Here is a 21,423-nt window from a genome sequence, read left to right on the forward strand (position 1 = left end):
GGCTGTGAAAATTAGATATATTCATAGGTAATTTGGAAATATTGTAGTTACACCTGAGCAGAAAATTTAGTCCTCCTAATAAATTAAACACATGGGCAGCAATAAACCCAAATTGAGTTGGAATCTTTCAAGAAAAGTTTGATCTATTTGACCTTGAAGGAATTCATCAGCGCTGTTCTCAGTCTTGCTGTGAATGACGTGATAAAAGAAGAAACGGCCCCATTACTTCCTCCTTTTGAAAAAAAGGGCGTTTTTTCACAAATCTGGTTTTCTTTTCAAGCTTTTTCTTGTTTTCTCGACCTTTGCGGGAGGATTGATCCGTCGCAGGTCCGAGCTTTGCTCGCGGACTCGGACGTGAAGCTGAAACTGCGAGATGCGACAGTTTGAGGAAAGTTTTTGAAGGGAGCGCGTTTCTTACGCACATGTTTTTTTTTTAAGATTTCACAAGACACAATTCAAATACATGTGACATCAAAGTTAAAAAAAACTAACGGATCTTCACTTTATTTGGGATCCCTTTGGTGTGTTAGCGACTTTATATTGCATCTCTGGTCTGAAATCCTCCTCTTTGCTTCTCTTAGCAACTGCGGTAATGTGAGTTTGTTTTTCGTTGCGTGCGTACTAGAGTAAATACGGTAGGCACGGTTCTCGAGCAAAGTGAAGGTCCTACAAGATACATAACGCCTACGTGCTTTTACTGGAGAAATGTGGAGAAAAATCACCTCCAAAATGAGTCAACTTATTAGTTATATTTCACTGCCGTAAAGGGGAGAAAAATCACCTTTCAGTGCCATTTTACTGTAGTAATGTGAAGAAAAATCTGTTTAAAATTACCCCTATAATAAATGTTACTGTAGTAATGTGGAGAAAAATCTGTTTAAAATTACCCCTATAACAAAAGCCATTTACAGAATGCTGACATTTGATCTTACCTCACATCAATTCCTTCATGTTCCTCTTTTTTTTTTTTTGCATATTGTTCCTGTCATCTCACTCTACCTCTGGTACAATTTTGGTAACATTTTACTGTAGAAATTTGGAGAAAAATCATTTTGAAATGACCCCCTATGATAAACTATACTGTGTATAGAGGATCTTTGCTACCGTATTTACTCTAGTACGCACGCAACGAAAAACAAACAGCGGCTCACATTACCGCAGTAAGGCTTTCATTTGAGGAAGACTGCGTCAGCCTTGTGATTATTTCTCGCCCTTTTTCAGGTATGTTACCAGTACATTTGCAATGTAAATGGTCTAAATAAGTTTGTGATATATTTCTGAGTAGTTAGAGAATGTTTATGTTTGGTTAAAAGTAATGTAGAGCAGAGTTTTACCGAGTCTTGTCGTGTGTGTGTGTGTGTGTGTGCCATGTTGTGTACCTACGTCTAATTTTTCTATTGTTTACAAGTCTACAGGTGCATAATGTAAATGTATTTTGAACACTTGAACGTGTCATTTATTGGTTATTAAGTAGGTTTTATGATTATTTGCGAGAGTCTACTGAAGTTCTTGAGCTAATACTAGACATTATACGTTTAGTAAAATGAGATCTATCGGTGCGTCCGAAATGCCATACTAAAAAGTATATACTAAAAAGTATACTTAAATTCGGCACACTTTTGAGTAAATATCAGTAGTATGCATTAATTCGGATGTACTATTAAAAGCGCACATGTCACTTCCTGCCGTTGGGAGGGGGAGTTGTTACCATGGTAACCTGTCACAGCAGCAGCACAGCTCCGCTCTTTCCCGTTTATTCTGGCCGAAACAAGATGACATTATATAATATTATTAAATACGAATATTATAATATTAATATTATATAATAATATTATTATACTTATGACATATACGTATCACTTAGCAACCAAACACCGCTGCATTGCATTGTGGGAAGTTTCTGCTCAGCTAGTGTCCATCAATCCACACTAATACATTTCTCCAGAATGAGTATGGATAGTACATACTTTTGACTACGTTCTAATGTTTCGGACGCACAAAAAAATCTCACATACTCATTTTGCATACTCATTAGGGTGGAAGTATGCGATTTCGGACGCAGCGCATGTCTCAGAGCAAAACTTGCTGCGTCCGAAAGGCACCAACAGGCAAGTATCTTCTTGCTGTTTGAGCTTGCGTTTGCGTCCGTTCGGGTCCACCAACAACGGCAACGTTCCTCGCGTAGTACGTGAGGAGAGCGGGTCGTACCGGCGGTGACCGATAGGGGGCAGTAAGCAGAGCAACAGTTGGAAAAGTGATATATATATATTTAGTAGCAGAGGTAGTAGCAGTAGCAGATTAGAACAACAAACAAGTTTACATGACAATATTGGATGATGTAGTTATAACATTGCTTTGGTTACAATCCCTGTATAATATAAAGATAAAACAGGAGGTCATATATTTGGGGATTGTTATCTCTAAGGACAAAACAGCAATTGAAAAGATGAATATTTGGAACAATGTGGACAAGTGTAAGTCAATTCTAAGGGATGCAAAGGGATATTTCAATTTTTGGCAGTCTTATTATCAAAAAATGGATAGTCTGTCCAGACTCATTTATCCGGCATTCTCCTTACCCATCTCAACAAGAATGATCAAAACAATAAATACCGTTAATTCTAAGTTCATATGGAGAAATAGATGTCAATATATAAGAAAGATTGACATGGTAAAAAACTATGATGATGGGGGGTTGAATGTGATCGATTTCGATATTATATTACTGAATTTCTCCTCTGGGAGATCAATAAAGTCTTCTATTCTATTATGAACGGTGTCTTGAAACTGAAATGGTTAAAATCTTTCCTTACAAATAGATATAGACATAGACATTCCTTCTGGTTTATTGTTCCTAATATGATTTTCCAAAAAATGGGTGGAATAGACTTTCTTCTACGCTGGGACTGATTGTAGCTCATCACCTTTTAAACTCTCTGCTTTCCATCAGCAAGTCCTTCTCTATTGGAAATTGATGTATAGTCATAATTTTACACAACACACCTGTATGGAACAACAGGTACATTTTGCTCAGTAGAAAATCTGTTTATATAGAGGATTGGAAATCGAAGAGTCGAGAGTCTGGGCTATTGCACACTTTCTGGATGATACTGGTAATATGTTACAGTTTGAGGATTTTTGCAAAAAATACCAAATTCAATGTACTGTTAAGCATTATAAGTGATAAAAGCCATACCAGTTTCTCTGAGGTCGATGGTTAAAGAAGACATTCGTCACTCTAAGGTCTCTCCTGAACTGAGACAGCTCTGCATTAAAGATTTAGATTTTTGTGACTTTAAATTTAACAAAGTCATTAGAAACATTTTGCTAGAAGAATATTACCCTAACAACCCAATAAAAAGATGGTATATCCTAAAGGAATTTGAAGTGGAAAAGATTAGGAAAATAAGAAAAAAATATATTTCATTTCCACTTCCACCGAAAATAAAAGAGGTAAACTTCAAAATTTTACATGAAATTTACCCAACAAATTAGTTTTTGAGATTAAAACTTAATTTTGAATTGAATAATTGTGTTTTTTGTGAAAGGGAAATTGAAACTTTGCAACATCTTTTATTTCATTGTGATTCAGTGCAATATTTCTGGAGTGAGATGCAGAGCTGGTTACAGTCCAAGGACATTCAGCTACATTTAACAGTGAAGACATTTATATTTGGTGTTTTTGTTGAAGACAAGAATTTGGACTTTGTCCATAATAATTTGGTGTTATTGGGAAAGTTCTTCATTCACAAATGTAGATTTTTTAAGACCAAACCATGTTTGACCCATTGGAGAAATGAGCTAAAGCTCTTGAGTAAGTCCTTGAGTCTTGTTAAAGAAAAGAAAGCCCTTAAACTGTTTTCTTTACTTGAAAGATATGATTTAATATGAGATGGCCCTTGTGAGTTATTTTTTTTATTTTTTATTTTTTTATTAATTTTTATTTTATGTTGATAATTAGATTCTCAGTGTATATTTTGTAATACTGATGTTGCTCAACCCAAGGCAAAAGTTTGTAATTCTGATATGACTTTTATGTGCCATATAATGTTTCAATAAAAAAAAAACATTGCTTTGGTTGCCATCTCGGCAAAGGAAACGGTGCCGTCACTTGTGACCAGCTGGTATCAGACCGGGACCAGCTGGTATCGGACCGGGACCAGCTGGTATCGGACCGGGACCAGCTGGTATCGGACCGGGACCAGCTGGTATCGGACCGGGACCAGCTGGTATCGGACCGGGACCAGCTGGTATCAGACCGGGACCAGCTGGTATCGGACCGGGGCCAGCTGGTATCAGACCGGGACCAGCTGGTATCTGACCGGGACCAGCTGGTATCGGACCGGGACCAGCTGGTATCGGACCGGGACCAGCTGGTATCAGACCGGGACCAGCTGGTATCTGACCGGGACTAGCTGGTACCAGACCGGGACCAGCTGGTATCGGGACCAGCTGGTATCAGACCGGGACCAGCTGGTATCTGACCGGGACCAGCTGGTATCAGACTGGGACCAGCTGGTATCTGACCGGGACCAGCTGGTATCAGACCGGGACCAGCTGGTATCAGACTGGGACCAGCTGGTATCAGACCAGGACCAGCTGGTATCAGACTGGGACCAGCTGGTATCGGGACCAGCTGGTATCAGACCGGGACCAGCTGGTATCAGGACCAGCTGGTATCGGACCGGGACCAGCTGGTATCGGACCGGGACCAGCTGGTTTCTGACCGGGACCAGCTGGTTTCTGACCGGGACCAGCTGGTACCATACCGGGACCAGCTGGTATCAGACCGGGACCAGCTGGTATCAGACCGGGACCAGCTGGTATCAGACCGGGACCAGCTGGTATCAGGACCAGCTGGTATCGGACCGGGACCAGCTGGTATCAGACCGGGACCAGCTGGTATCAGGACCAGCTGGTATCGGACCGGGACCAGCTGGTATCGGACCGGGACCAGCTGGTATCTGACCGGGACCAGCTGGTATCGGACCGGGACCAGTTGGTATCACACCGGGACCAGCTGGTATCAGACTGGGACCAGCTGGTATCAGACCAGGACCAGCTGGTATCGGGACCAGCTGGTATCAGACCGGGACCAGCTGGTATCTGACCGGGACCAGCTGGTATCAGACTGGGACCAGCTGGTATCGGGACCAGCTGGTATCAGACCGGGACCAGCTGGTATCTGACCGGGACCAGCTGGTATCGGACCGGGACCAGCTGGTATCAGACCGGGACCAGCTGGTATCAGACTGGGACCAGCTGGTATCAGACCAGGACCAGCTGGTATCAGACTGGGACCAGCTGGTATCAGACCGGGACCAGCTGGTATCAGACCGGGACCAGCTGGTATCAGACCGGGACCAGCTGGTATCAGACTGGGACCAGCTGGTATCAGACCGGGACCAGCTGGTATCTGACCGGGACCAGCTGGTATCAGACCAGGACCAGCTGGTATCAGACTGGGACCAGCTGGTATCGGGACCAGCTGGTATCAGACCGGGACCAGCTGGTATCAGGACCAGCTGGTATCGGACCGGGACCAGCTGGTATCGGACCGGGACCAGCTGGTATCAGACTGGGACCAGCTGGTATCGGGACCAGCTGGTATCAGACCGGGACCAGCTGGTATCTGACCGGGACCAGCTGGTATCAGACTGGGACCAGCTGGTATCAGACCGGGACCAGCTGGTATCAGACCGGGACCAGCTGGTATCGGGACCAGCTGGTATCAGACTGGGACCAGCTGGTATCAGACTGGGACCAGCTGGTATCGGGACCAGCTGGTATCAGACCGGGACCAGCTGGTATCAGGACCAGCTGGTATCGGACCGGGACCAGCTGGTATCGGACCGGGACCAGCTGGTTTCTGACCGGGACCAGCTGGTTTCTGACCGGGACCAGCTGGTACCATACCGGGACCAGCTGGTATCAGACCGGGACCAGCTGGTATCAGACCGGGACCAGCTGGTATCAGACCGGGACCAGCTGGTATCAGACCGGGACCAGCTGGTATAAGGACCAGCTGGTATCGGACCGGGACCAGCTGGTATCAGACCGGGACCAGCTGGTATCAGGACCAGCTGGTATCGGACCGGGACCAGCTGGTATCGGACCGGGACCAGCTGGTATCTGACCGGGACCAGCTGGTATCGGACCGGGACCAGTTGGTATCACACCGGGACCAGCTGGTATCAGACTGGGACCAGCTGGTATCAGACCAGGACCAGCTGGTATCGGGACCAGCTGGTATCAGACCGGGACCAGCTGGTATCTGACCGGGACCAGCTGGTATCAGACTGGGACCAGCTGGTATCGGGACCAGCTGGTATCAGACCGGGACCAGCTGGTATCTGACCGGGACCAGCTGGTATCGGACCGGGACCAGCTGGTATCAGACCGGGACCAGCTGGTATCAGACTGGGACCAGCTGGTATCAGACCAGGACCAGCTGGTATCAGACTGGGACCAGCTGGTATCAGACCAGGACCAGCTGGTATCAGACCGGGACCAGCTGGTATCAGACCGGGACCAGCTGGTATCAGACTGGGACCAGCTGGTATCAGACCGGGACCAGCTGGTATCTGACCGGGACCAGCTGGTATCAGACCAGGACCAGCTGGTATCAGACTGGGACCAGCTGGTATCGGGACCAGCTGGTATCAGACCGGGACCAGCTGGTATCAGGACCAGCTGGTATCGGACCGGGACCAGCTGGTATCGGACCGGGACCAGCTGGTATCAGACTGGGACCAGCTGGTATCGGGACCAGCTGGTATCAGACCGGGACCAGCTGGTATCTGACCGGGACCAGCTGGTATCTGACCGGGACCAGCTGGTATCGGACCGGGACCAGCTGGTATCGGACCGGGACCAGCTGGTATCAGACCGGGACCAGCTGGTATCTGACCGGGACCAGCTGGTACCAGACCGGGACCAGCTGGTATCGGGACCAGCTGGTATCAGACCGGGACCAGCTGGTATCTGACCGGGACCAGCTGGTATCAGACTGGGACCAGCTGGTATCTGACCGGGACCAGCTGGTATCAGACCGGGACCAGCTGGTATCAGACTGGGACCAGCTGGTATCTGACCGGGACCAGCTGGTATCTGACCGGGACCAGCTGGTATCAGACCAGGACCAGCTGGTATCAGACTGGGACCAGCTGGTATCGGGACCAGCTGGTACCATACCGGGACCAGCTGGTATCAGACCGGGACCAGCTGGTATCAGGACCAGCTGGTATCGGACCGGGACCAGCTGGTATCGGACCGGGACCAGCTGGTATCTGACCGGGACCAGCTGGTATCGGACCGGGACCAGTTGGTATCACACCGGGACCAGCTGGTATCAGACTGGGACCAGCTGGTATCAGACCAGGACCAGCTGGTATCGGGACCAGCTGGTATCAGACCGGGACCAGCTGGTATCTGACCGGGACCAGCTGGTATCAGACTGGGACCAGCTGGTATCGGGACCAGCTGGTATCAGACCGGGACCAGCTGGTATCTGACCGGGACCAGCTGGTATCGGACCGGGACCAGCTGGTATCAGACCGGGACCAGCTGGTATCAGACTGGGACCAGCTGGTATCAGACCAGGACCAGCTGGTATCAGACTGGGACCAGCTGGTATCAGACCAGGACCAGCTGGTATCAGACCGGGACCAGCTGGTATCAGACCGGGACCAGCTGGTATCAGACCGGGACCAGCTGGTATCAGACCGGGACCAGCTGGTATCTGACCGGGACCAGCTGGTATCAGACCAGGACCAGCTGGTATCAGACTGGGACCAGCTGGTATCGGGACCAGCTGGTATCAGACCGGGACCAGCTGGTATCAGGACCAGCTGGTATCGGACCGGGACCAGCTGGTTTCTGACCGGGACCAGCTGGTTTCTGACCGGGACCAGCTGGTATCGGACCGGGACCAGCTGGTTTCTGACCGGGACCAGCTGGTTTCTGACCGGGACCAGCTGGTACCATACCGGGACCAGCTGGTATCAGACCGGGACCAGCTGGTACCATACCAGGACCAGCTGGTATCAGACCGGGACCAGCTGGTATCAGACCGGGACCAGCTGGTATCAGACTGGGACCAGCTGGTATCAGACCGGGACCAGCTGGTATCAGGACCAGCTGGTATCGGACCGGGACCAGCTGGTATCGGACCGGGACCAGCTGGTATCGGACCGGGACCAGCTGGTATCTGACCGGGACCAGCTGGTATCGGACCGGGACCAGCTGGTATCAGACCGGGACCAGCTGGTATCAGACCAGGACCAGCTGGTATCAGACCAGGACCAGCTGGTATCAGACCGGGACCAGCTGGTATCAGACCGGGACCAGCTGGTATCAGACTGGGACCAGCTGGTATCAGACCGGGACCAGCTGGTATCTGACCGGGACCAGCTGGTATCAGGACCAGCTGGTATCAGACTGGGACCAGCTGGTATCGGGACCAGCTGGTATCAGACCGGGACCAGCTGGTATCAGGACCAGCTGGTATCGGACCGGGACCAGCTGGTATCAGACCGGGACCAGCTGGTATCAGACCGGGACCAGCTGGTATCGGACCGGGACCAGCTGGTATCGGACCGGGACCAGCTGGTATCGGACCGGGACCAGCTGGTTTCTGACCGGGACCAGCTGGTTTCTGACCGGGACCAGCTGGTACCATACCGGGACCAGCTGGTATCTGACCGGGACCAGCTGGTATCGGACCGGGACCAGCTGGTATCAGACCGGGACCAGCTGGTATCTGACCGGGACCAGCTGGTATCAGACCGGTACCAGCTGGTATCAGACGGGGACCAGCGCCCCCCACTGGCCAGAGTGAGAACTGCAGGTCACGTACGCGTTCAATGTCTTTTTGAGAACGTGCACTTCGACGCGCCAAATGAACGCAGGATACGCGTGGCGGCCATGATGCGTATGCGACCTGAACACCAAGTATATCTCGGCCCTTAGGGTGGAAGTATGGAATTTCGGACGCAGCTTGTATTTTGTTAATGTCAGATGATATGTAACCTCTGTAACTGTGATTATTGTGAATATTGTTTTGCACTTGAGTAAATGCTATCGTTTGGGAAAGACTGCATCACTCGTAATTATTTCTTGCCCTTTTTCAGAGGCGTAACACAAGTGATTTCTACTGCTCAGTAGAAGCAAAAAAAAAACAAAAGAGAGGAACAAACCAGAGCAGGATCAGCTGGTCTCTGTACAACACCAGTGATGTGTGTTTCCTCTGCAGATGAAGGTGTGTGTGTGAGCTGACGTGGACGTGAATTCAGCAGAATGGACCAGTGTGAGGACGGAGAGGAGGGAGTCCCTCCCTCTAAAACCTCTCTGTGTGGGGAACATGAGAGTCGGAGCAAAGCTCAGAGGTGAGATGAGCATCTCTAACTGTCCCTGACTCTTCTGCATGTCAGAGCTCAAGACTCACATCACCAAACATCATTATTACAGGAATCAACCTGGACCTGGACCTGGACCTGGACCTGGACCTGGACCTGGACCTGGACCTGGACCTGGACCTGGACCCGGACCTGGACCTGGACCTGAACCTGGACCCAGCTGTGTGTCGTTGAAGAGTGACAAGTCAATGGAATATATTATTACCTTCAAAGGAGACCAACGTTCTGCTGTAAAGAGGTGAGTGTATCCAAACGCCAAATATTTATGTTTAATACTTTTTAAATAGACTAAATATTTTTATCTGTATAACTTATTTTCATTTAAATAGAATATTTACATTTAACTGTTGTCTTCTATCAGGGTCCATCAGAAAAGAGACTCTTTTGAACATGAACCCAGCTGTTTGTCCTTGAGGAGTGACAAGTCAATGGAATATGTTATTACCTTCAAAGGAGACCAACAGTCTTCTACAGAGAGGTGAGATGTATTTAAACGCATTAAATGTATTTAGATCAGTCCTAATGTTAGGAAATGTCCACATGTTTCTTCCCATGTAGTCCTGGACCCCCGTGCATGGTCCTCCTTCACCTGATGGTGATCTGAGCTTCCTCCTCTTAGATCTTCATCTCCTGTCAGGAGCTTTTTCCTCTGGTCGACACATCTGGAAGTCTTACCTTCCAGAGGACTGATCCTGATGATGATCCAGAGTTCCTCTTACTGATCCTGATGATGATCCAGAGTTCCTCTTACTGATCCTGATGATGATCCAGAGTTCCTCTTACTGATCCTGATGATGATCCAGAGTTCCTCTTACTGATCCTGATGATGATCCAGAGTTCCTCTTACTGATCCTGATGATGATCCAGAGTTCCTCAGCTGCTTCATGTCTCCATCAGTTGTCTGTCTTATTGATGTCGTAACTTTTCTTGGAGCAGAATTGGATCTTGTGAATGTGTGAATGAGCAGAGCTCTCACTGAGGTCATGTGTACGTTCTTGGTGGATCAGCAGGACTAGTAAACCTTCACCACCACCAGTCCTCTGATGGACTGTCCTCATCCATACAGGACTTCATGGACCTTCAGCTGGTGTTTGTCTCTGTGAGGACAGACATGATGTGAGCTAATTCTTCCTGGTTCCTCCACAGAGTGGACCAGCAGATCTCAGAGCCTCCCAGCGGTCCGTCTGTCCAGCAGCATCAGACACAGCTGGACTCCATATTTCAGGTCTGTACATGAACAACAACTGCTTCTCTATCTGTTCTGTTGATGTTTGTCTCCATGCTGGGGCCCGTTTCACAAAGCAGGTTTAGTGAAAACTCTGAGTCTGTTAACCCTGAAATGAGGGAAACTCTGAGTTTTCCGTTTCACAAAGGGAGGTAACTCAAACCAGAGAAAGAGAGGTAACTCTAGCCTGTTTTACAAAGAGAGGTAACTTAAGCTCTCGGTCAGATACCGTAGTAACAGACGCTCTGAATCTAACCTGGTCGCTAGCAGGTTTACTTCAATAAAGCCTGAGTTTCTCTCTGTCTCCTCCCTCAGTGGCATCAATTCAGCCAATGGGCCTTTACGCAATACACATCTGTTTTCTGCACCACGGACAGCAAGCAGCAGAGTTAGAGAGCAGAGAAAGCGTATCTGACAAACACCATTTAACTCGTTCACTTTATTCACTATGTCAGTGCAACAATATCACAGGGACATCAGATTTTAACTTCAAACAGTTAAAGTCCAAATGCAAAAAGGAGAGGGAGAGTAAAAAAAAAGTCAAATATTTCCCTTAAACAGATTTATAAGAGGGTAGGGTGATTTGATATCTTACCTTAAAATGAACTTGCATAATTAATCCATCAGTCGCTACAGCCTCGTTAATATCTTCTGCTGCTGGGAAAAACATTGGACCATCACTTGCCTTCTTTCTTTTTTTTTTTAAATTGCGTGGTTGTCTGCTTCCTTTTCATTTTTGTAAGTTAGTAACACTGCAGAGCTAAAAACCAGATTGATAGCGACCAGTGTCTTCAGGGACGCTGGGACATCACATTTCAAGATATGAGGGGGGTACGAGTGTTGGGAAAGATAATACCTACTGAAATCCATCATGTTCTGATATGAATTTGTAGTTATTTTATATGTATTAAGTAATAGAATAAATCAATACAAGAGTCTTTCCATAAATGTATTAAAAAAAAAACATTACATTTTCCCCTGAAGCCGAGGTGTGGCGGCTGCCGTACCCAATTGACGCCCCTGATCTAAATGACAATAAAATTTCATTCAATACCATTCCACCACTGTTTTCATCTGTAATATTACAAGACAGTGTGCTTAAATGTTAAATGAATACTGGATTCAAACTTACACATTGACTCGGGCAGCAACTTTCGCTAATTGTCTCCTTTACTGCTGCAGCTGTGTTTTTCTTTTCTGAAATATGCTCTCATACTCGCCATACGCACGTATTAACACTTCTAACTCAGGTGGCGTGAAGTATGTGGATCTTGAGATGCAAACTAATGTTTCCTCAAAGGGATTTTGTAAATTGAAATGTTAAATACAGTTAAAAAAAAAAGAAAAAGTATGTGGATCTTTTGTTGTCGCCGGTTGCCATGGTGAATCGTTGTATCAGGGCTCCATTAATTCTGGCTTTTGATAGTTGTGGCGCACGAGCTTAACTCCAGGTGAAACTACTTAGAGTTGAGTAAATTAACTAAAATCCGCTGTTCTGGAACCGAAAACTCAGAGTTTCCGATCTCAGAGTAGATCAACTAAGAGTTCAGGATTAGACTCAGAGTATGTTGAACCTGCTTTGTGAAACGGACCCCACAGGGGTATTCCAGGAAGCAGGTTCAACAAAGTCCGAGTTTAAACCTCAACTCCGAGTTGACTTATCCTGAGAAAGGAAACTCTGAGTTTTTGGTTCCAGAACAGCGGATATGAGTTAGTTCAATCAACTCTGAGTTTGTTAAGCTCGAGTTAAAAAGCCATCATCAGTAGAGCCCTGGGGCCTGTACTACGAAGCAAGTTCAACATATCCAGGATATCTTTTCCTTATCCAGATTCACTAAGCGGGACAATTGCAATCACGCTAAGCGGTCACACGACGGTGGTTATCAACTCGGTATATCAACCCAGGTTTCTCCAATCTGGATATGAGCGCGTGCACATAAAAGGGGCGGTGTTTTCAGCGCATGACCAATCGCAAGCATGGAGAAGTCCGCTGTCAGAGCCGCTTATTTCAGTAGCGAAGAGCAAACAATAATTTTACGGAAATATGATGAGTATAGGCATATAATACAGGCAAAAAGCAACACAGTTGCAGCTGCAAAATGCAGGAAAGACAGCTGGCAAAAGATCGCTGACTGTATAAATGCGTAAATTCATAGGGATATAAACATATATTTGAATATTCTGGGAATCTTAATCTTAAACTGTAAACCATGATCAGCAATATTAAAATAATAAAAGGCTTGCAATATTTCAGTTGATTTGTAATGAATCCAGAATGTATGACATTTTTTTTGTTTTTGTGTTTGCATTACAGAAAATCACAATATTCTAATTTTCTGAGACAGTCCTGTATATATTGGTTCTATAACTATTGTTGTTGACCGATAACTTGTGCTGATGCTGTACCAAAGAATTGGGTTTTTTTATTTATTTTATTTCATTTTTTATTTTTTCAGGAGGGGGGTATTTAGTATTTTAAAGTGACTTCTCAGAATGTTCGAGGGACGAAATTGAAAATCCCTTTTTTGCTATCCCCTTACAAATGCATCTTCTTTTTCATTTCTTCTTGATTTATTTATTTAATTGGTATTAGTTTTGGATTGACTGTACATCGGATTTTGGGTGATGATTTGTTTTATTTATTCATTGATTGATTTATTTTTTATTTTCTCCTCCACCTCTTTTTTCTTTTTTTCTGGATCGTTCATACAGGTACTCATCAGGGAAAGCAAAGGGGTTTTGGTGGTCCCTGAATACGCGTTCTCTTCGGAGGGATCCTCTCACGATCCGCGCACCAAGCTCCACTAGATTCTCTTCGAAAGGGCATGTCATTTTCCAAGAGAGCTGATTGGTCAGTGGGCGGTGCTTTTATACCCGGCGATCTGTATCTCGAACATAACCTGCTCCGGAGCAGGTTAGCGGTTCAGCATAAGTTACCATGGCGATGTGCCCCGCTAAGAAGTGAACCACCGTCGTAGTCCTGAAAACCCAGGGTTAAACCTGAAGTTACCTCGCTAACCCCAAATCCCGCTTCGTAGTACAGGCCCCTGATTCAACGAGTCACCATGGCAACCGGCGACAACAAAAGATCCACATACTTTTTCTTTTTTTTTTTTTTACTTTATTTAACATTTCAATTTACAAAATCCCTTTGAGGAAACATTAGTTTGCATCTGAAGATCCACATACTTCACGCCACTGGAGTTAGAAGTGTTAATACGTGCGTATGGCAAGTATGAGAGCATATTTCGGAAAAAAAGAACAGCTGCAGCAGTAAAGGAGAGAATTGGCGTGGGAGAGAGTTGCTGCAGTCAATGTGTAAGTTTGAATGCAGTATTCATTTAACGCCAGGGATCTCCAACTCCGGTCCTGGATCCACCTATCCAGCATGTTTTAGGTGTCTCCCTGCATGAACACATCTGATTCTAATCAATGGTCGTCATTAACTTGTCATCAAGGTCCGGACAGTTCTGTTGCTGACACAGCTCCTTGTATCATGGTGTGCTGAAGCAGGGAAAGATCTAAAACATGCTGGATAGGTGCTCTCCAGGACCGGAGTGGAGAACCCTGATTTAAGCACACTGTCTTATAATATTACAGATGAAATCAGTGGTGGAATGGTATTGAATGAAATTTTATTGTCATTTAGATCAGGGGCAGCCGCCACACCTCGGCTTCAGGGGAAAATGTAAAGGTTTTTTAATTTTTTTTTATACATTTATGGAATTACTCTGTGTCTATTTGTATTGATTTATTCTATTACTTAATACATATAAAATAACTACAAATGCATATCAGAACATGATGGATTTCACTAGATATTATCTTTCCCAACACTTGTACCCCCTCATATCTTGAAATGTGATGTCCCAGCGTCCCTGACGACAGTGGTAGCTATCAATCTGGTTTTTAGCGCGCTCTGCAGTGTTACTAACTTACAAAAATGAAAAGGAAGCAGACAACCACGCAATTTAAAAAAAAAAGAAAGAAGGCAAGTGATGGTCCAATGTTGCCCCAGCAGCAGAAGATATTAATGAGGCTGTAGCCACTGATGGATTAATTATGCAAGTTCATTTCTCTCTTATAAATCTGTTTAAGGGAAATATTTGACTTTTTTTTTTACTCTCTCTCTTTCTGTCTTCTGCTCCCTCCCTCTCGTTTTTGCATTTGGACTTTAACTGTTTGAAGTTAAACTCGGGTGTTCCTGTGATATTGTTGCACTGACATAGTGAATAAAATACGTTGCGTTTGTCAGATACGCTTTTTCTGCTCTCTCTGCCGCTTTCCCCATTGGCTGAATCGACGCCACTGAGTGAGGAGACAGAGAGAAACTCAGGCTTTATTGAAGTAAACCTGCTAGCGAGCAGGTTAGGTTCAGAGGCTCAGTTGCCATAGTAACTGACTCAGAGTTTGAGTTAACTCGCTTTCTGGAACTGAAAACTACGGATTTCCCTCATCTCAGGCTTAACAAACTCAGGATTTTCACTAAACCCGCTTCCTGGAATACTCCTCTGGTCTCTGGAGACCAGTGGACTGTCAGTCTGTCCAACATGGACCTGATGTTTGTGTCTGTGGTTTCAGTCTGATTGTGTCCTTCATGTGGTCTTCTGTTCCAGCTGCTGGAGGACAACATTGTAATGTTTGTGAAGAACGAGCTGAAGAAGATCCAGAGGGCTCTGAGTCCCGATTACCCAGAATCCCTAGAGCGTGTGTTGCAGGGTGAGGATGAAGAGCAGAAGAAGAGCATCAGAGAGGCGTTTGTGAAGATCACAGTGAACTTCCTGAGGAGAATGAAGCAGGAGGAGCTGGCTGAGCGTCTGCAGAGCAGTAAGAGGATTTCTATGAACATTTAAACTGCTGGATAAATGACCCAGAATGCCTCAGGAGATAAACAACATTCACAGATCAGCCAGAACATTCACCCCCACATGGTACCGCCCCCCCTAGAGTAGCACCCTCCCTGTGCAGGACAGCATTAATATGTTTAACCCACCAACACCACAAGGTAACTGGAAGATTTTAGTCCAGGTTTTCCTCTTCCAGGAATCCTGCTGAATTCCAGATTGTCTTGATGGTTCTACAGATTATTTGATCAGATCATCCTCTGGGGTTTTCAAATCCTAAACCTAGAAAATCCACTTCACAAACACCACAACAATAACAAGAACCAACAACCCACAATCCATCAGGGCTGTACTGCTAACATCCTGGTACTAGAAACTCCAGGAGCCCAGATGTTCTTGTCACTTCCACGTCCTGAATGTTTAGAGGTGTTTTGGTGGTAAAAGTGATTCTACTCAGTATTGTACAGCTCATCGTAATGTTAGTGCTGATCAGTATCGGTTCACATCCTGATTCTTTAGGAGAATTAAGTTGAACTTTATGAAACACTAATTTTTTTTTCCCACTTTTATTAAGGTACTTTTGCTAAAGTGTGTAAAAAGCAGCTGAAGTCTGAGCTGAAGAAGAAGTCCCAGTGTGTGTTTGAGGGGATCATTAAAGCAGGAAACCCAGCCCTTTTGGAGCAGATCTACACAGAGCTCTACATCACAGAGGGAGGGACCGGAGACGTCAACCATGAACATGAAGTTAGACAGATTGAAGCAGCTTCCAGGAAACCAAACAGAGCAGAAACAACCATCAGACAGGAAGACATCTTTAAACCCCCACCTGGAAGAAAAGGACCAATCAGAACGGTGATGACGAAGGGAGTGGCCGGCATCGGGAAAACAGTCCTAACACAGAAGTTCAGTCTGGACTGGGCTGAAGGCAGAACCAACCAGGACATCCAGTTCATGTTTCCATTCACCTTCAGACAGCTGAATGTGCTGAGAGAGGAGAAGTTCAGCTTGGTGGAACTAGTTCATCTGTTCTTCTCTGAAACCAGAGAAATCTGCAGCTTTGAAGAGTTCCAGGTCGCGTTCATCTTTGACGGTCTGGATGAGTGTCGACTTTCTCTGGACTTCCACAACTCTACAGTCGTCAGTGATCCCAGAAGGTCCACCTCAGTGGATGTGCTGCTGACAAACCTCATCAGGGGGAACCTGCTTCCTTCTGCTCGTCTCTGGATCACCACACGACCCGCAGCAGCCAATCAGATCCCTCCTGAGTGTGTCTCCATGGTGACAGAGGTCAGAGGGTTCACTGACCCACAGAAGGAGGACTACTTCAGGAAGAGGTTCAGAGAAGAGGAACAGACCAGCAGGATCATCTCCCACATCAAGACATCACGGAGCCTCCACATCATGTGCCACATCCCAGTGTTCTGCTGGATCACTGCTACGGTCCTGGAGAACGTCCTGGAGAACGTCCTGGAAACTAGAGAGGGAGGGCGGCTGCCCAAGACCCTGACTGAGATGTACATCCACTTCCTGGTGGTCCAGGCCAAACTGAAGAAGGTCAAGTATGACGGAGGAGTTGGGACGGATCCACACTGGAGTCCAGAGAGCAGGAAGATGGTGGAGTCTCTGGGAAAACTGGCTTTTGAGCAGCTGCAGAAAGGAAACCTGATCTTCTATGAACCAGACCTGAGAGAGTGTGGCATCAATGTCAGAGAGGCTTCAGTGTACTCAGGAGTGTTCACCCAGATCTTTAGAGAGGAGAGCAGCCTGTACCAGGACCAGGGGCCTTATGTACTAAGAGTGCGGCGCACAAAAAACGTGCGTACGCCACTTTCAACGCTCACGGTCGGATGTACAAAGAATGACGTGAACGTAGAAAGCTGCGGTCCTTCACTCACACATCAAGGCTTTTGTACGCACTTTTCTGAGGTTTTGTCCGTTGGCGACACTCACTGGTGATGCAGTGAAGTGCAGAATATGAGGAAACTTAACGTCAACAATAAATTCACGACCACGCGAAGGACATGACAATCCCGACATCACCAGATAAATTACACAAGAGTGGAGCTGCAACAATCTCACAATCAACCACATGATCTGAACATACAACTAAAGGCAGGAGCTCCACGATGGAACCAGCAAATCCTGATGGAGCTTTGGCTCCGTTAGAGGAACCTGCTGATGCAGGATCAGGAGCGAGTCTTCAGGCACCACACCAATCTGCTGGTCCAGGACTAAGACTGGACCATCAGCTGGTTCAGGTACCAGAGGATCTTCTGGATCTCTGTCCTGAACTGGACCAGCTGCTCCGGTTCAGACCAACATGATGCTTCAGCTGGAGCTGCAGGTCGGACATCTGTCTGTCACCATGACGACCGTATGGGAGGACTACTGGAGATAAAAGCCAGACCCTAAACATCCCATAACAGTGTCTGGACAGAAATACATTAAAATTAATTTTGAAGCAAAAACCGGTGTTGTGCCAAAAAGTGATTGCCTGCCAGAATCTGATTTCTTCTGATTTGTGGCCGCGGGAGCGCGCACAGCAGCCCGTTGAACGAGAGCGCTAAACCGTCAGATTTCAGATTATGAAGCTCAAGAATGAGATCAAGTCATATTTAGGCAGAAACAACTTTTCATTAACTGTATTTGGCCTTCAATCACTTTTTGGCACGACACCTGTCTCTCCTCCTGCGGATGAAACACTCCGAGTTACAGCAACTTTGCTCTTTATTTCTCATGTTTGCACCTCGATAATCCCGTCGGCACAAATTGTCTTTATTTCTGCAGCAGAGGAATCAGATCGTAATGCTTCATGTTTTAAATATAAATGTATTTTGTTCACATTGTTATACTTATGAGAGTGGTGATCGCGGACATCCATAATGTGTAAGACTCAATAAACGTGTACATTGGTCTTAATCCGTTAGTATATAATATGCATGACAATAAGCGGAACGAGGAGCCGTTTTTCATCCACCAAAAATTCTGGTGTCGGTTCTTAAATTACAAACAAGAAAAGCACAGTGTAATGATGCACTAACGCTGCCCATAAACATTAACAAACCCGTACGATCATAATAAAACCACAACTCTTCACCGAACGCAACGCAAAGCAAAGAACACCATAATGTAGGTGTCAAACTGAATCCCAGAAGGGCCGGTGTCCTGCATGTTTTAGATGTTTCACTGCTTTAACACACCTGATTCTAATTAATCATCATCACCAACTTGTCACCAAAGTCTGGATAGTTCTGTTAATGACACAGTCACTTGTATCATGGTGCAATGAAGCAGGGAAACATCTAAAACCTGCAGGGACACCGGCCCTCGAGGACCGGAGTCCGACACCCCTAAATGCCCCAAAATGAATTATTTATTCCAGCTCAGAGCATTTTCTTGTTAGGATGAGCGGTTTTTAATGGATAATTATCTTCATATCATATTCAAACATATTTGAGGGAGGAGACAAGGCGGAGTGTTGTGCTCCCGCATGTGCGCTCAAATCCACGCTGATTGGGATGTACAGAGAAACCTGCGTGGATTTGGGCGTTGGCACAGCTTTGTACATATGAATTTTTGCGGTCTTGTTAATTCCACGCACGGATTCACGTTGAAATCCACGCACTCTTAGTACATGAGGCCCCAGGTCTTCTGCTTCATCCATTTGAGTGTCCAGGAGTTTCTGGCTGCTCTTCATGTCCATCAGACCTTCATCAGCTCTGGAGTCAACCTGCTGGAGGAACAAAGAAACACAGAGACTGAGCTCCATCAGAGTGCAGTGGACAAGGCCTTACAGAGTCCCAACGGACACCTGGACATGTTCCTCCGCTTCCTCCTTGGTCTTTCACTGGAGACCAATCAGACTCTCTTACGAGGTCTGCTTGAACCAAAACAAAGAAGTTCACAGAACAATCAGGATACATACAAAACAGTTGAATACATCAAGAAGAAGATCAGTGGGGATCTGTCTGCAGAGAAAAGCATCAACCTGTTCCACTGTCTGAATGAACTGAACGCTGGTTCTCTGGTGGAGGAGGTCCAACAGTCCCTGAGGTCTGGACTTCTCTCCACAGATAAACTGTCTCCCGCTCAGTGGTCGGCTCTGGTCTTCATCTTACTGTCATCAGAAGAAGATCTGGAGGTGTTTGACCTGAAGAAATACTCAGCTTCAGTGGAGGTTCTACGGAGGCTGCTGCCGGTGGTCAAAGCCTCCAAGAAAGTTGTGTAAGGACGAACACGGACACATCTGTTTTAGTTACAATTACATGTTGTGTTCTTGGAGGAAACCAGTTAAATTCACTATTCAACTAAGTTCAGGTTCATGTGGGACCAGGGGTCCGTTTCACAAAGCAGGTTCAACAAACTCTGAGTCTAATCCTGAACTCTTAGTTGATCTACTCTGAGATCGGAAACTCTGAGTTTTCGGTTCCAGAACAGCAGTTTAGAGTTAATTTACTCAACTCTAAGTAGTTTCACCTGGAGTTAAGCGCGTGCGCCACAACTATCAAAAGCCAGCATCAATAGAGCCCCGATTCGACGATTCACCATGGCAACCGGCGACAACAAAAGATCCACATACTTTTTCTTTTTCTTTTTTTTAAACTTTATTTAACATTTCAATTTACAAAATCTCTTTGAGGAAACATTAGTTTGCATCTGAAGATCCACATACTTCACGCCACTGGTGTTAATATGTGTGTATGGCGAGTATGAGAGCATATTTCGGAAAAAAAAAAAAACAGCTGCAGCAGCAAAGGCGTGGGAGAAAGTTGCTGCATTCAATGTGTAAGTTTGAATGCAGTATTCATTTAACATTTAAGCACACTGTCTTATAATATTACAGATGAAAACAGTGGTGGAATGGTATTGAATGCAATTTTATTGTCATTTAGATCAGGGGCAGCCGCCACACCTCGGCTTCAGGAATTACTCTGTCTATTTATATTGATTTATTCTATCACTTAATACATATAAAATAACTACAAATGCATATCAGAAGAACATGATTGATTTCACTAGGTATTATCTTTCCCAACACCTGTGGTCGCTATCAATCAGGTTTATAGCGCGCTCTGCAGTGTTACTAACTTACAAAAATGAAAAGGAAGCAGACAACCACGCAATTTAAAAAAAAAAAAGAAAGATGGCAAGTGATGGTCCAATGTTGCCTCAGCAGCAGAAGATATTAATGAGGCTGTAGCCACTGATGGACTAATTATGCAAGTTAATTTTAAAGTAAGATATCAAATCACCCTACCCTCTTATAAATCTGTTTAAGGGAAATATTTGACTTTTTTTTACTCTTTCTCTTTCTCTCTTCTGCCCTCTCCCTCTCCTTTTTGCATTTGGACTTTAACTGTTTGAAGTTAAACTGGGATGTCCCTGTGATATTGTTGCACTGACATAGTGAATAAAGTGAACCGAATGAGTTAAATTGCGTTTGTCAGATACGCTTTTTCTGCTCTCTAACTCTGCCGCTTACTGTCCGTGGTGCAGAAAATTAATGCGTATTGCGTAAAGACCCATTGGCTGAATTGACGCCACTGAGGGAGGAGACGGAGAGAAACTCAGGGTTTATTGAAGAAAACCTGCTAGCGAGCAGGTTAGTTCTATTTCGTCCCTACTGACCGCCAGGCGGTGCTGTAAGCACTGGATATCTCCCCCTCGCGCATGCGCATGTCGAGTACAATACCAACAATGTCACGTCACCCGTGACCCCTGCATGACCCCCGGAAGGGTATATCTTCCGGCGTCAGCATGGGATCTTCTCCTTATTTCTTCTCGCATCGCGCGTCTGAAGTACAGGACGGAAATAGGAGCTTTGTGAAAGCTTCTTCCTTTCCTCCTTTTCCTAAAACCGCCGGCCCCGTGCAGCTTCGTGCCGTAAGGTAGGAGTAACGATCTCTGTCGTCCTCCGAGAGGCTGTGGCCGCGCGGTA

At 45.9% G+C, this 21,423-nt stretch overlaps 1 protein-coding gene across 1 annotated transcript in view; it reads left to right on the plus strand.

Annotated features, from left to right (window-relative positions):
• The first annotated feature begins 312 nt into the window (after positions 1-312).
• The window catches only part of LOC133420422 (NACHT, LRR and PYD domains-containing protein 3-like), a 38,547-nt gene continuing 17,436 nt past the window's right edge, over positions 313-21,423 (plus strand). Inside the window, exons 1-8 of the mRNA XM_061710116.1 lie at positions 313-1,221; positions 9,254-9,386; positions 9,469-9,654; positions 9,778-9,894; positions 10,563-10,641; positions 15,258-15,468; positions 16,060-17,435; positions 19,120-19,709. Coding sequence (XP_061566100.1) covers positions 9,298-9,386; positions 9,469-9,654; positions 9,778-9,894; positions 10,563-10,641; positions 15,258-15,468; positions 16,060-17,435; positions 19,120-19,709 — 2,648 coding nt within the window. The 5' untranslated portion in view covers positions 313-1,221; positions 9,254-9,297. The remainder of the gene's footprint in view (positions 1,222-9,253; positions 9,387-9,468; positions 9,655-9,777; positions 9,895-10,562; positions 10,642-15,257; positions 15,469-16,059; positions 17,436-19,119; positions 19,710-21,423) is intronic.

This window comes from Cololabis saira, chromosome 20, assembly GCF_033807715.1.
Source record: "Cololabis saira isolate AMF1-May2022 chromosome 20, fColSai1.1, whole genome shotgun sequence".
NCBI classification, from domain to species: domain Eukaryota; kingdom Metazoa; phylum Chordata; class Actinopteri; order Beloniformes; family Belonidae; genus Cololabis; species Cololabis saira.